This window comes from Micromesistius poutassou, assembly GCF_964030765.1.
Source record: "Micromesistius poutassou genome assembly, contig: SCAFFOLD_328, whole genome shotgun sequence".
NCBI classification, from domain to species: Eukaryota; Metazoa; Chordata; class Actinopteri; order Gadiformes; family Gadidae; genus Micromesistius; species Micromesistius poutassou.
Genome location: NW_028177199.1, coordinates 1 through 12500, shown reverse-complemented (window position 1 = coordinate 12500; position 12500 = coordinate 1). Strand labels below are relative to the sequence as shown.

At 49.1% G+C, this 12500-nt stretch overlaps 1 protein-coding gene across 1 annotated transcript in view; it reads left to right on the top strand.

The window, feature by feature from the left end:
* LOC311376678 (steroid hormone receptor ERR2-like) overlaps positions 1-12011 on the top strand; it is a gene marked incomplete at both ends in the record, with an annotated part of 41467 nt that extends 29456 nt beyond the window's left edge. The window contains 4 exons of the mRNA XM_084491181.1: positions 1929-2039; positions 3235-3396; positions 9726-9995; positions 11971-12011. Coding sequence (XP_084347307.1) covers positions 1929-2039; positions 3235-3396; positions 9726-9995; positions 11971-12011 — 584 coding nt within the window. The remainder of the gene's footprint in view (positions 1-1928; positions 2040-3234; positions 3397-9725; positions 9996-11970) is intronic.
* Positions 12012-12500: the final 489 nt, after the last annotated feature.

The following is a 12500-nucleotide window of genomic DNA, read 5'->3' as shown; positions in this document are numbered from 1 at the left end:
CAAACGGGCCTCCGTGGAAGCAGGAATTCTTATTCCGGCTCGCCGCGCGCTTGTCACTCGTCAAAAACACATGACCCTGACAGCTCGCAGTGGGGAGTCCATTTTTTACGTTTATTCTTTAGTGTGTGTGTCTATGTGTGTCTATGTGTGTCTCTTTATGTTTTTCCATGGCTATTTGTGTCAGTGCGTGCTTGTCAACGGTGGCGGATGTCAGGGACACGACAAGCAGGAATCTGCTCTTGCTTTAACATGACAAGTAGTTTTAGCATGACATGTAGCGTGTGCTGTTGTTTAACATGACATGTAGTGTGTGCTGTTGTTTAACATGACATGTAGTGTGTGTTGTTGTTTAACATGACATGTAGTGTAAGTCGTGTATGTTATGTTTAGACATGACCAAAAGAGCATGTTATTGCATAACATGAAACATAGTGTATGTCATGTGTTAACGTGACAAGAAGAACATGTGATTATGTTACATGACACATCGTGTATGTTATGATTTAACATGACATGTCGTGCAGGCTATGGTTTAACCAGACAAGTCCTGTATGGCATGAATTAACATGACACGCCTTGTATGTTATGAATTAACATGTCAAGCCGTGTATGTCATGATTTAACCAAACAAGTTGTCTAAGCTATGATAATTCACGGGCACACTCCTGTGTGATGTACATTTCGCGGCGGTACAAACTCTTTGTCCCTCGGTGGGGCCCCGAGCAACTGCAAACCCTCTGTACGATGCGGCTGTGCCGGTAGACCTAAGTACTGAATTAATTTACATGTATAAACCGTGCTGATTTCACCACGTACATTACCCACGCTGACTTATGGCAGAACCAACCGGGGAGGGGAGGAAATGGCACCCGGTCTCTACCGGGCCCGGGCTGCAGCTGCCTAACCGACTAATTAAAATGACAGCCACATGTGTTCAAAGAGCAAGAAGTCTATTTACAAGCCATATTGATTACTCTAAGGTGTACAAATGGAGAGGCACGTTTGGAGAGGCGTTCTCGATTTAGCTTCAATCTGCCAGGCATAAAATGATCTCAGCGTGTTTGCTGGGAAGAACGGGCTCCCTCCGGGCATTGTGGGTAATTAGGTTAGTGGATAGTCGGTGTCAGGAAATTGAAAGGCCGTACTAATCGGATTCTTTTGTTTCCTGGGGAATCAAACAAATTTGTATGAGTCACTGGGAAATCTCGCAGCGGCTCCATTCTTGCTTGGCCGTGTAGACATGTGTGTGCTCGCGTTGGTAGAGCACACACACACACACACACGTAAGGCGGATCCGTTTTAAATGGCTCCCGGGATAATCCCCCTGTTTGTGGAGGATGGGGCTCGCCGTGCGCTTGTGGTTAACAGGATGATGTTGAAAAGTTTCTCTTTCTCTTTGTGCTTCAAGGAATCTTTGCTTAAAGGATAAACCCATTAGTTCTGGCTACAGTGTGTGCCTTTAATGAAACATAGACACACAATCAACTGGCATCTTGCATATTTGTTTATTTATTGTTGTTTGTTTATTATTTATTATTTATTTATTTATAATTTATTTGTTTATTATTAGTGTTAGTGTTTATTATGTTAGAGATTTCTCATGATATAAATTTTGGAATATTAGGATATTACAGTTTTTCCGTTGTGTGTAAATGTATTGAATTTGCACTGCTATGAAATATTATGTGGTTGACCCATAACACTCAAATTCCATGCTGTGTTAGTACAAGAAAATTCTGTTCTCGAAGAAACAACCAGTGGCTAAAACCAAAATATTAAAATTGATATTTATTTCAATTGAACATATGTTTAAATGTAATTCAGTAAAAAAAAAATCTTGGCTTGACATACCACGTCACGACGGCGCGTGATTGGCCGGTGGCTGACGAGCGGCGGGGCTGTGCTGACGAGCTGCGCTGTGCCCTCAGGTGTGCGTCTGGACCGGGTGCGAGGCGGACGCCAGAAGTACAAGCGGCGGCTGGACGCGGAGAGCGGCGCCTACCTCGGACTCACCATCCCCCCGCCCGCCAAGAAACCACGTGAGTGTCTCCGGATTGCGTCCTTGAGTTCCTGCGTTCTTAAGTTCTATGCGTCCTGCGTTCTATCCTTCCCGTGTTTCACCCGTCTTACGTTCTTATGGTTAATCGTTCTTACCTTCTTACGTTCTCAAGTTCTTACATTCTTACGTTTTATTGTTTTTCGACTATCCTCACCCCTCTTCCTCCTGCCTAATTGAACTGCTTTTAAACTTTTTAAACTTTGATAAAATTGGTAAAGTCCTGTTTTAACTCTTGAATGTCACATAAAATTTTTGAAAACACATGAATGAAATGCGCGGTGTTAACAATTCATAAGACCCTTTTATCCAAAGTGAAGGTGAATTATTTTCATCCATTAAGGGGAGGGTAAGGGGGTCAGGTTAGGCTGCGGACATTGAGATTCGAACCCAGAATCCTTTGAGTCATACACCCCCCCACCACTACCAATAATAGCCATCGTCTTCATCGTCGTTATTATTTATGATGCTCCAAACTCGGCATCGGACGGCGACGCAAGCTTCCTGTGATGACATGTGATATGAGGCCTGCATGACGTGTCACGTGACACCGGCCGGCCGCTCGCTCATCGACCGTCCCTCCGATCCGTCGGGGGTCGCCGGTCAGTTCTACGCCTGCCAAGGTTTCCGGTTCTAAGCGGTTTGAGTTGTCGCTGTCCGTGCAATTACGGTCTGTTTCACCACATGCCTGCGAGCGACCCTGGTGCTGTCCTTTCAAGTGCCTCCCTGTGTTGTCATGGGATGCCATATTGAATCACACACAAGGGACACGCGATACGTGATATACCATAGATGTATGGATACTGTACGTGTGTGTGTGTGTGTGTGTGTGTGTGTGTGTGTGTGTGTGTGTGTGTGCAGGCATGTTATACCATGCTCATGGCTGTATTCTCCGGAGCATGCTCAATGCATTGCAATCTGGCTTGTGATCTCATTGGATCATTTGTAAATTCAGTTTAGGTTAGGTTAGTGTGTGTGTGTGTGTGTGTGTGTGTGTGTGTGTGTGTGTGTGTGTGTGTGTGTGTGTGTGTGTGTGTGCGCGTGTGTGTATTACCACAACCTCAACACTGCGTGCCTGTGTGTGTTACCACAACCATATACCTAACTTTTCTCTCTCTCTCTCTCTCTCTCTCTCTCTCTCTCTCTCTCTCTCTCCCTCCACCCCCACCCCGATCCAGTGACGAAGATCGTGTCCCACCTGCTGGTGGTGGAGCCGGAGAAGATCTACGCCATGCCGGACCCCACCATGCCGGACGGGGACATCAAGGCGCTGACCACCCTGTGTGACCTGGCCGACCGCGAGCTGGTGGTCATCATCGGCTGGGCCAAACACATCCCAGGTATGTGTGTTGGAACCCGCCCCCGCCTCGGCCGCGTTCCATCTGTAATGAGTAGTGCTAGTGTCGGGGGGGGGGAAGTCGTACAACGTGTAGATGGCGCTTAGCCACAGCGATATAACAAGCGGAGAATATAGAAAATATGAAAAGACAAAACTTATTGACACATTTAGGAGCGCTGCTCCAAATCAGTGCAGTCGAAGACAAGAAAAACTAAATTTGACTTCAATTAAAATGAAGCAACCAATGCTGTGGTCTGAAATTGTGCAGAGAATCAATGGGATTCAGAATGACTTTTTATTGTTATTTTTATCATGAATCTATTTTAATGACATCGTGAACTCATTTATAGTGTTATGGAAAACATGAAGATGGCCCCACCGAAGATTGATATTAACCACTCACCTGAGTTAAACTGCAGGCCACTAATCCTGTCTGATCATATCAGCAGTATTATAAATTGCATAGTGCATAAGTTGCACAATGCATAAGGTAATGCATTTGTTTGTTGTTTGTTGACAGTTAAAAGTAGTTTTTATTTCAAAGCAATTATTAAAAGTACTAAATACTAAAACTAGTGCTATACTATACCAATATACTAATTAGGAGTTTCCTCACACAACACATGCACAAATCCACAAGTGTGTACAAATAGAGGCATACAGTCTCTCTCTCTCTCTCTCTCTCTCTCTCTCTCTCTCTCTCTCTCTCTCTCTCTCCCACCCACCCACCCACACACACACACACACACACACACACACACACACACACACACACACACACACACACTGGATAATTAACATCTGCCACTAGTCTGCACCTCGGGGAGATCCGAGGCCCATATTCTAAAATCAAATCAATAAATAGCAGCCCAAACCTTTGATTTGACTGGGTGGGTGGGGGTGAGGGTGGCGGTGGGTGGGGGTGAGTAGGTTAGTTGGTGGGGTGGGTGGTGGTGGGGGAGGGGGGCTAGCAGCCCAAACCTTTGATTTGACTGGGTGGGTGGGGGTGAGCAGGGTGGTGGGTGGGTGGTGTGGGGGAGTCTCCGCCCCCTGTGTCAAAGTATTCCATTTCAATCCCGGAGTTAAAGAAGGCAATCCTCTTACTTACTTAAGGGGGACTACAGAGGGTCCGGGCTGGGGGATTGATTTATGCAGCCCCCCACCCCCCCCCCACCCCCCTCCCTGCGGACCGGTCTGAAACAGGACTTGCGATGCGGACGGTGCCTTCATCTTCCCTTCTTTTGATATTGTTGACGTCGGAAAAAAGAAAGGGGAAAAGAAATCGATAAATAAATAGATGAAAAAAATACTTTTATCTTTTTCCGGCAAGTGCAGGCCCCGGAACGTTAAGCTAATTAATGTTCGTTTAGCTCGTTTGAAGAGGGAATTGAAGAATTTGAAGAAGCCATTTTTATATGTGATTCATGCACTGATACTACAAATGCTTTTCTTTTTATCTGGATGCATTTTGAGACAGCCTTGGTTTCTGAAGAACTCCACATTAGAGTTAACGCCGCTGCCTTCTGCACCCGGCGTAATCCTCTTCATCCCACTGGTTCCCACTCGGTCCCAGTGGAAACATTCCTCCGTCTGGGCACATCACAGCCCTCCGTGCTGCCAAGAGGGATGCGCCCTCACCACTGATCTGTGGTCAGATTTCTCCCTTTGAGGTCACAGATGAAAGGCTGTGAGAGCTGACCCGGACTCAGAGCTGGACTCAGAGCTGGTCTCAGAACTGGTCTCAGAGCTGGACTTAGAGCTGGTCTCAGAACTGGTCTCAGAGCTGGACTTAGAGCTGGACTCAGAACTGGTCTCAGAGCTGGTCCCAAACCCCGTCTCAGAACCGATCTCAGAACTGGTCTCAAACCTGGTCACAAAGCCATTCCCGGACCTAGTCTCAGACCCGGTTCCACACCTGGTCCCAGACCCGGTCTCAGACCCCGGTCTCAGACCTGCGTCCTGAAGCTGACCTCACCTGAGTGCGGCGGCCCAATGGAGGGTGAGCAGCGTGGATAGTCTGATTAGCAGATTAGGCGGCGGTGCCCCGGGAGGTCGGCGGAGCTGCTGCCTCAGCAGTACCGGGTTTACCCCGGGAAGAGGCTTAGAAAGAGACAGGCACGCCCTGGCTGACCTGCTTGCGTCCCTTCCCCCCCCCCCCCCCCCCCCCATCTCCAGGCGGGGGATGTATCTGTCGAGCACAACGTTCATCTACATCTACATTTAGGGCGTTTCGCAGACGCTTTTTTCCACAGCGACTTGCAATAAGTACGTTTGTCAGAAGAAGGAGAAAGGACAATATATCGCCGTCGGTACAGTAAGGATGTTCATAGAAACAAGTGCCACAACAGAGATAGCTAGGATAAGATGTACTAAGAAGTACTATTTTTAAGTGCAAGGAGGTACAATTTACAGTAAGTGTGTACATTAAGTGTGCACTTAAGGAACGTCTTTCTCAGGTGTTGATGGATAAAAAAAATAAAATGTCCACCGTCTCAAATGGAGATAAGAAGGCTCTTTACTTGTCTTTTATTTGTAACTGTTTTTTCGTTGACTCTACCCGACCGTCGTCGCGGGCGACCGGTCATCTTGAACGAGGCGAGAGGGTACGGTTTCTTTTTTTTTTTTTTTTTCTTTTTTTAAAGAACCCCAGACCTGACAAGTGGAGCACAGAGACATTAGGAAGGGGGCAAGCGGCACTCTGGGGACACTTTACCCCGGGCCAGTGGGTCAGGGTGTCACCGAGAAACGATTAAGACAAAAGGGGTCCTCCCCCGCCCCCCCACCCCCCCTCCAGTCCCACCATTACACTCAGCCCACCTCCGCAAATGGCCCTAACGATGAGGTAGTGAGTGCTTATCGCCCATCGCTCCATTAACGCCGGGGTCCGTCCCCGATGTCCCGTAGGCCCCCCGGAAATATGCCTGCCGGAAATGTGTAATTATTTTAGTTTTGAATTTGGAGATTTTGTTTCATTGGAACAGAGGGGGAATATATTTAGCCTGATATTTGCGCTATTAAATGTGTTTGCCACACACACACACACACACACACACACACTGCATCTGAAATGATCTCTAATGCTGTTCATTCAATTGTTTCTAGACCGAGACTTTCTACCACACACACATACACACACACACACACACACACACACACACACACGCATGCCTAACAAATAATCAAACAGACATAATGTAGGCCACTTCCAACTTCCACACGTTAACATTTTCACGCTAGGCTACAGCAGTCAATGCCCTCTCTCTCTCTCCCTCTCTCTTTCTCTCTGACTCTCTCTCTCTCTCTCTCGCTCTCTCTCGCTCTCTCTCTCTCTCTCTCTCGCTCTCTCTCGCTCTCTCTCTCTCTCTCTCTCTCTCTCTCTCTCTCGCTCTCTCTCTACCTCTCTCTCTCTGACTCTACTCCTCTAGGCCCCGCTAGTCTCATCATTACCTCTGTCTTTTTATTAGGCCTATTAGGGCTCTTAGGGGCCCCTAATGGACACTAAATGAACGGAGAGTGAGCTGCTCTCGGTAGTAGATCTCACTCTCGCGGCCGCTTCAGGTCCCAGCGCCGTCCACTCACTCACTCACTCACTCCATCGTCACCCAATCAGGGATTCACTCGCTGTGTAATGCGTGTGTTAATACTCAGTGTATAAATACCAGAGATGACGTTATGGTCGTTGTATGAGTGGGATTTGTTTTTTGTTGTTTGTTTTTGTAGCCATACAGTAGAAGGAAATACATTTCCCTTTAACAGAGAGTTGAGTCGAGTTACAGCTAAAATGACGTTAATTGTCAGGGGCGTATGTTTGTGTTTGCCATTCGCAAGATGCAATATTAAAGATAAAAAAGCATTTTTCAAAAATAAGAAGGAAAAAGCCTCACAAATTGGATGGCATTAATGAGTAATTTATGTGAATCAATAAAACGGATTCCATAAATAATAGTAATTGTGATACCATTCGCTCAATCGCGTCGCGTTTGATCATTCTCGGCGCACCTCTTAACCACGTCGTGATATCCCGATTGTTACTTTCCTCAAATCAAGGTTCATGCGTAGGGTTGATCCCTGAGCGACCGACCCGTCATGCACTCTCCACTCGTTTTCCCCTCTTAATCCTCTGAGTTATTCCCCAGTTTCCCCCAGCGGTGAGCAGCAGGACCTCTGTCTGCCTGTCTGTACACCGTGGCCCCAGCGCTCCCGTCATGTCCCCCCCCCCCCCCCCCCCTAAGCCCCCCCGTCCCGGCCGGCCGGGCCGCGTGCGTACCGGATGTCCTCCATCAACTGTCTGTTTGTCAGATCAGACGCTCCCCATCGATTCCCCCCTTTCACATTCGGGGGACTGATTACAATCTGCTAATCAATGACACGACCAGCACTCTTTTCTCTCTCTCGCTCTCTCACGCTCTCTCTCTCTCTCTCTCTCTCTCTCTCTGTCTCTGTCTCTCTCTGTCTCTCTCTGTCTCTCTCTCTGTGTCTCTCTCCCTCTCTCTGTGTCTCTCTCCCTCTCTCTGTGTCTCTCTTCCTCTCTCCCTCTATCCCTCCCTCTCTCTCTCGTTCTCTATTTCTCTCTCTCGGTCTCGGTCTCTCTCTCTCTCTCTCTCTGTCTCTCTCTCTCTCTCTCTCTCCTCTCCCATGTGCTTGATAAGAACGCTTGGCAGACCCCCAACCCCCCCCCCCCCCCCCACCCTCTTCTCTTAAAGTCAACCAGGTGGTGGTGATGCACCCTCCACCCTCCCTGAACCCCACCAGGGCCCAGTGAGCTTAGCTCCTCACAGGCAGGGTGGGGGTGGTGGTAGAGGCTGGTGGTGGTGGTGGTGGTAGTGGTGGAGGCTGGTGTGTGTGGGGCTGGTGGTGGTGGCGGTGGTGGTGGTAGTGGTGGGGGTGCTGGTGGTGGTCAATAACCTCGGGTCACCTTTCTATTCACGGTGGAGAGGTGACGGAGGTATTGTGGTTGCTTTAAGTTCTTTCAGTAGTGCTGTCTGATGTGTGTGTGTGTTTGTTTGTGTGTGTGTGTGTGTGTGTGTGCGTGTGTGTGTGTGTGTGTAAGAAGGAGGGGGAGAATTGATGGGTCAGCCCGTCACAGCGATGGGAACGGCATTGTTCTGGTGCTCAGAGGGCTGATGAAGGAACAGAGGAGCGGGCGAACGGGCCGTGTTAACGTTCCTGCTCCAACGCAGGACGCTCCCCCTTCCATGAACATGTCTCCTCGTCCACCGGGACTGCAACCTTTTGCCACCATATCCCCCAAAATGCGTTGCCCTTTACACGGGCGGCGCTATAACGCCTTCACGTCCACCCAGGAATTCTGCAAATATCATTTATTTTGAGCTCCCATTTGTCCGGCCCCCCGTGTTGTTTGGTCCACGTTAATGTTAAATCCGACCGGGGGTTGACGGAACGCGCGTCCCGACTCGAGCTCGACCGCGAGTGTGTACGCCAAGGGGCCGGTGGCGACAGTCGAGAGTTAAAGTAGCCCACCGGAGTCATGTTTCAAAGGCCGTAACGCCGTTGATTTATACCCCCACCCGCCCCCTGCCACCACCACCACCCCCACCGCCCGTCTTAAGCCCTGGTGTGCAGCAGGCGGCCTCTTTCATCTGGGGCTTTCTGTGCGGTGGGGAGGAGGAGGGGGGGCACGGAAATATACCGTTCACACTTACACACACTTAAACGAGGCAGTCAGAAGGACGTCTTTTTAAAGGCGGCCACGCGCGGCCCCCGAACGGTCTCTCTCTCTTTGTCACGCGCTGGTAGGAGACATGGTGCTCCTCCTTCGGCGTACAGTACATGGCTGGCTTCAGTAGCTGCTGTCGAAGAAATACTGTACTACAAAAAGGGACAAGATTGAATTACTTTTAAACCTGAGTTGTATCTGAGTCCATGTCCGGTGTGGCTGGCTGCTCCACGCAGTCACTGGGGCTGATATTGTGTCCCACTTTGGGATAAGGTACATCAAAGTTGCGTTTGCATCTTCGGTCCAGAGTACTGCCCACCATCACCACAAACATTGAGCAAAAACTGCTACATTACTCTACAGTCAATCTTGGGATATTTTGAGTTGTATTTATTGTATTTATTTTGTGTTATTTTTATTTGTAATTTATCATTTATTTAAGGGAGAGGGGATCTGTTATTGGGAAAGGGTTTCATTGGATGAGTTATAAATACAAGACATATCTAGACATATTGACATATAAATATCATAAAAAGCTTTAAAAAAAAGGATTCCTTCTAAAACTAAACCCTGGGAATAGTATACATATATATATACATATATATATATATATATATATATTTATCAACCCGCTGTCTGCTTCCCACCTCCAGGTTTCTCCACGCTGTCCTTGGCAGACCAGATGAGTCTACTGCAGAGCGCGTGGATGGAGATCCTGGTGCTGAGCATCGTGTTCCGCTCGCTGCCCTGCGAGGAGGAGATGGTGTACGCCGAGGACTACACGGTGGACGAGGACCAGGCGCGGGTCTCCGGCCTGCTGGACCTCCACGTGGCCATCCTGCCCCTGGTGCGGCGCTTCAAGAAGCTCCGCATGGAGAAGGAGGAGTTTGTGACGCTCAAGGCCATCGCCCTCGCCAACTCCGGTACGACCGCCGCCGTGGTTAAGGCACGCACGCGTGTGTGTGTGTGTGTGTGTCTGAGAACGTGGCCGCTCACACGTGGCGAGGCGCTCTGAAACATACGCTCTGGACGTCGCAAGTGATTTGAAAGTTTGAATTGAATAAGAAAAAGTCTTCCCCGAAGGCTACATCCACACGAAGGTACGCGCAGTGCCGTAGCCAGGGTTAGAAAACAGTGCGGTCCGGTAGGGGGTGGGGGGGGGGGGGGCTTCAGTTGCAGGGGTTCAGTTTTGTTTGGAAGAGAGGGGAGGTGGGCGGGGTGGGGGGGGGGGGCACACACCTACAGATGTAGCACACGGCGGACACAAAGTAACAGTTAAAAAGTTCCAACTGAATGGAGCATTTACTCATCTCGGAGAGGTTCTCCAACCGCTGATTGTGTGCACAGTTTGATTTAGTTCCTAATTTTATTTTTTATCTCTACAAAAATGACCGAGGTCCGCACCTCGGTGACCTCATAGCTGGCTACGGGCAAGCTCAAACACTCACTATAATGAATTGTGAATGAACACTAAATCGCCCTCCAAAACTCAGGTTAACGTCATTACATTACATTTCTGAATATGTACGCAAGGTGTAGACACACACTCACAAACGCGCACACTCCTGATTCCGATCCCCCACGCCCTGCGGTCCCCAAATAGTTGATTTAGACGGACGGGCGCTGAATGAGGTGGATACGTCGACACCCGACACCTTGATACTTATACCTGTGTTCCACGCGCTTTGAACCAAATCCCTTTTATTTGGACTGAGGAGGGGCAAAGTCACCCTGAGGGCCAGGGGAACAGGACATCTTGTCTGCTTTATCTGAAGGGGAGATCTGGATAGTCAGCATCATCAGAATTCAGCCAATCAAAGAAATAACAACGACAACGGCAACAACTACGAAAAATGTCTGCCGGCCGTCTATCTCTTGAGCCAATCGTTGATAAGAGGGGACAAGTGGGTCAGGAACACAAGCTTTTTAATTAAATACGCTCCCATGAGTGTGTGTGTTTTTGTACGTGACTGTCTGGGTGTCTGTGTGTGTATATGCTGGTGTATCTAAATTGGAATTGTTGTGTGTGTGTGTGTGTGTGTGTGTGTGTGTGTGTGTGTGTGTGTGGGTGTGTGTGTGTGTATCTGATTGTCTCATTGTATGTGTATGTGTGTATGTTCTGTGTGTGTGTATTCCTATGTTTGTGTGATTACATATATTCCGGTAAGTGTATATGCCTTTGTGTGTGTGTGTGTGTGTGTGTGTTTGTGTGTGTGTGCGTGTACTTGCCTGCGTGCATGTGTATATGTGTGTATCCCTCTGCGTGTGTGTGCGTATGCCTGTATGCATGTGTGACTATCTGTCTGTGTGTGTGTGTGTGTGTGTGTGTGTGTGTGTGTGTCTGTGCATGCATGTCCATCTGTGCATGTGTGTGTGTGTGTGTGTGTGTGTGTGTGTGTGTGTGTGTGTGTGAGTGCGTGTGTGCCCATCTGTGTGTATATGTGTGTGTGTGTGTGTGTGTGTGTATCCATCTGTGTGTGTGTGTGTGTGTGTGTGTGTGTGTGTGTGTGTGTGTGTGTGTGTGTGTGTGTGTGTGTGTGTGTGTGTGTGTGTGTGTGTGTGTGCATGCATGTACATCTGTGTGTGTGTGTGTGTGTGTGTGTGGGTGTGTGTGTGTGTGTGTGTGTGTGTGTGTGTGCATGCATGTACATCTGTGTGTGTGTGTGTGTGTGTGTGTGTGTGTGTGTGTGTGTGTGTGTGTGTGTGTGTGTGTGTGTGTGTGTGTGTGTGTGTGTGTGTGTGTGTGTGTGTGTGTGTGTGCATGTCCATCTGTGTGGGTGTCCATCTGTGTACGTGTGTATGTGTGCGTGCGTGCGTGCGTGCGTATGTGTGCGTGCGTGCGTGCGTGCATGCGTGCTTGTCTCATTGCGCTCTCATTCTCTCCGTCTCGCGGCCCAGGAGCTGCCAGTAGCCCGGCGCTGCGCGGCCCAGCGCGGGAGGTATATTTAGCATTTCATTAGGAAAACAGGGCCTGTCAATAAAATGTGTTAAGTGGAGTGAAATGAGCGCCGGGCAGCGGCGAGACTCGTTTGTTCCGATGTGAAGATGCGGCGACCGTATCGACAGTTTTCTTTTCATGATGGGGTCCCCCACCCCCACATCCCCCCCCCCCCCCCCCCCACCCTCCCTCCCCTCACTAATCAATGGCTGTTAGGACTCTTTTCTCCTGCCTGACTGAAAGGAGGGAAAAAAAGAAAGAAAGAAAAACAAAATGCTGAGCCCAGGTTTTTTTTGGGGGGGTTTTTTTTGGTTGGTCTTCAAGATGACCAAACCTCAGGGGATAGGAGGAGGACAGGGGTGGGGGAGGGAGGTGGGAGACGGGTGAGAGGGGAGACGGGTGAGAGAGGAGGGGGAGACGGGTGAGAGAGAGGAGGGGGAGACGGGTGAGAGAGAGGTGGGGGAGACGGGTGAGAGAGAGGAGGGTGGGA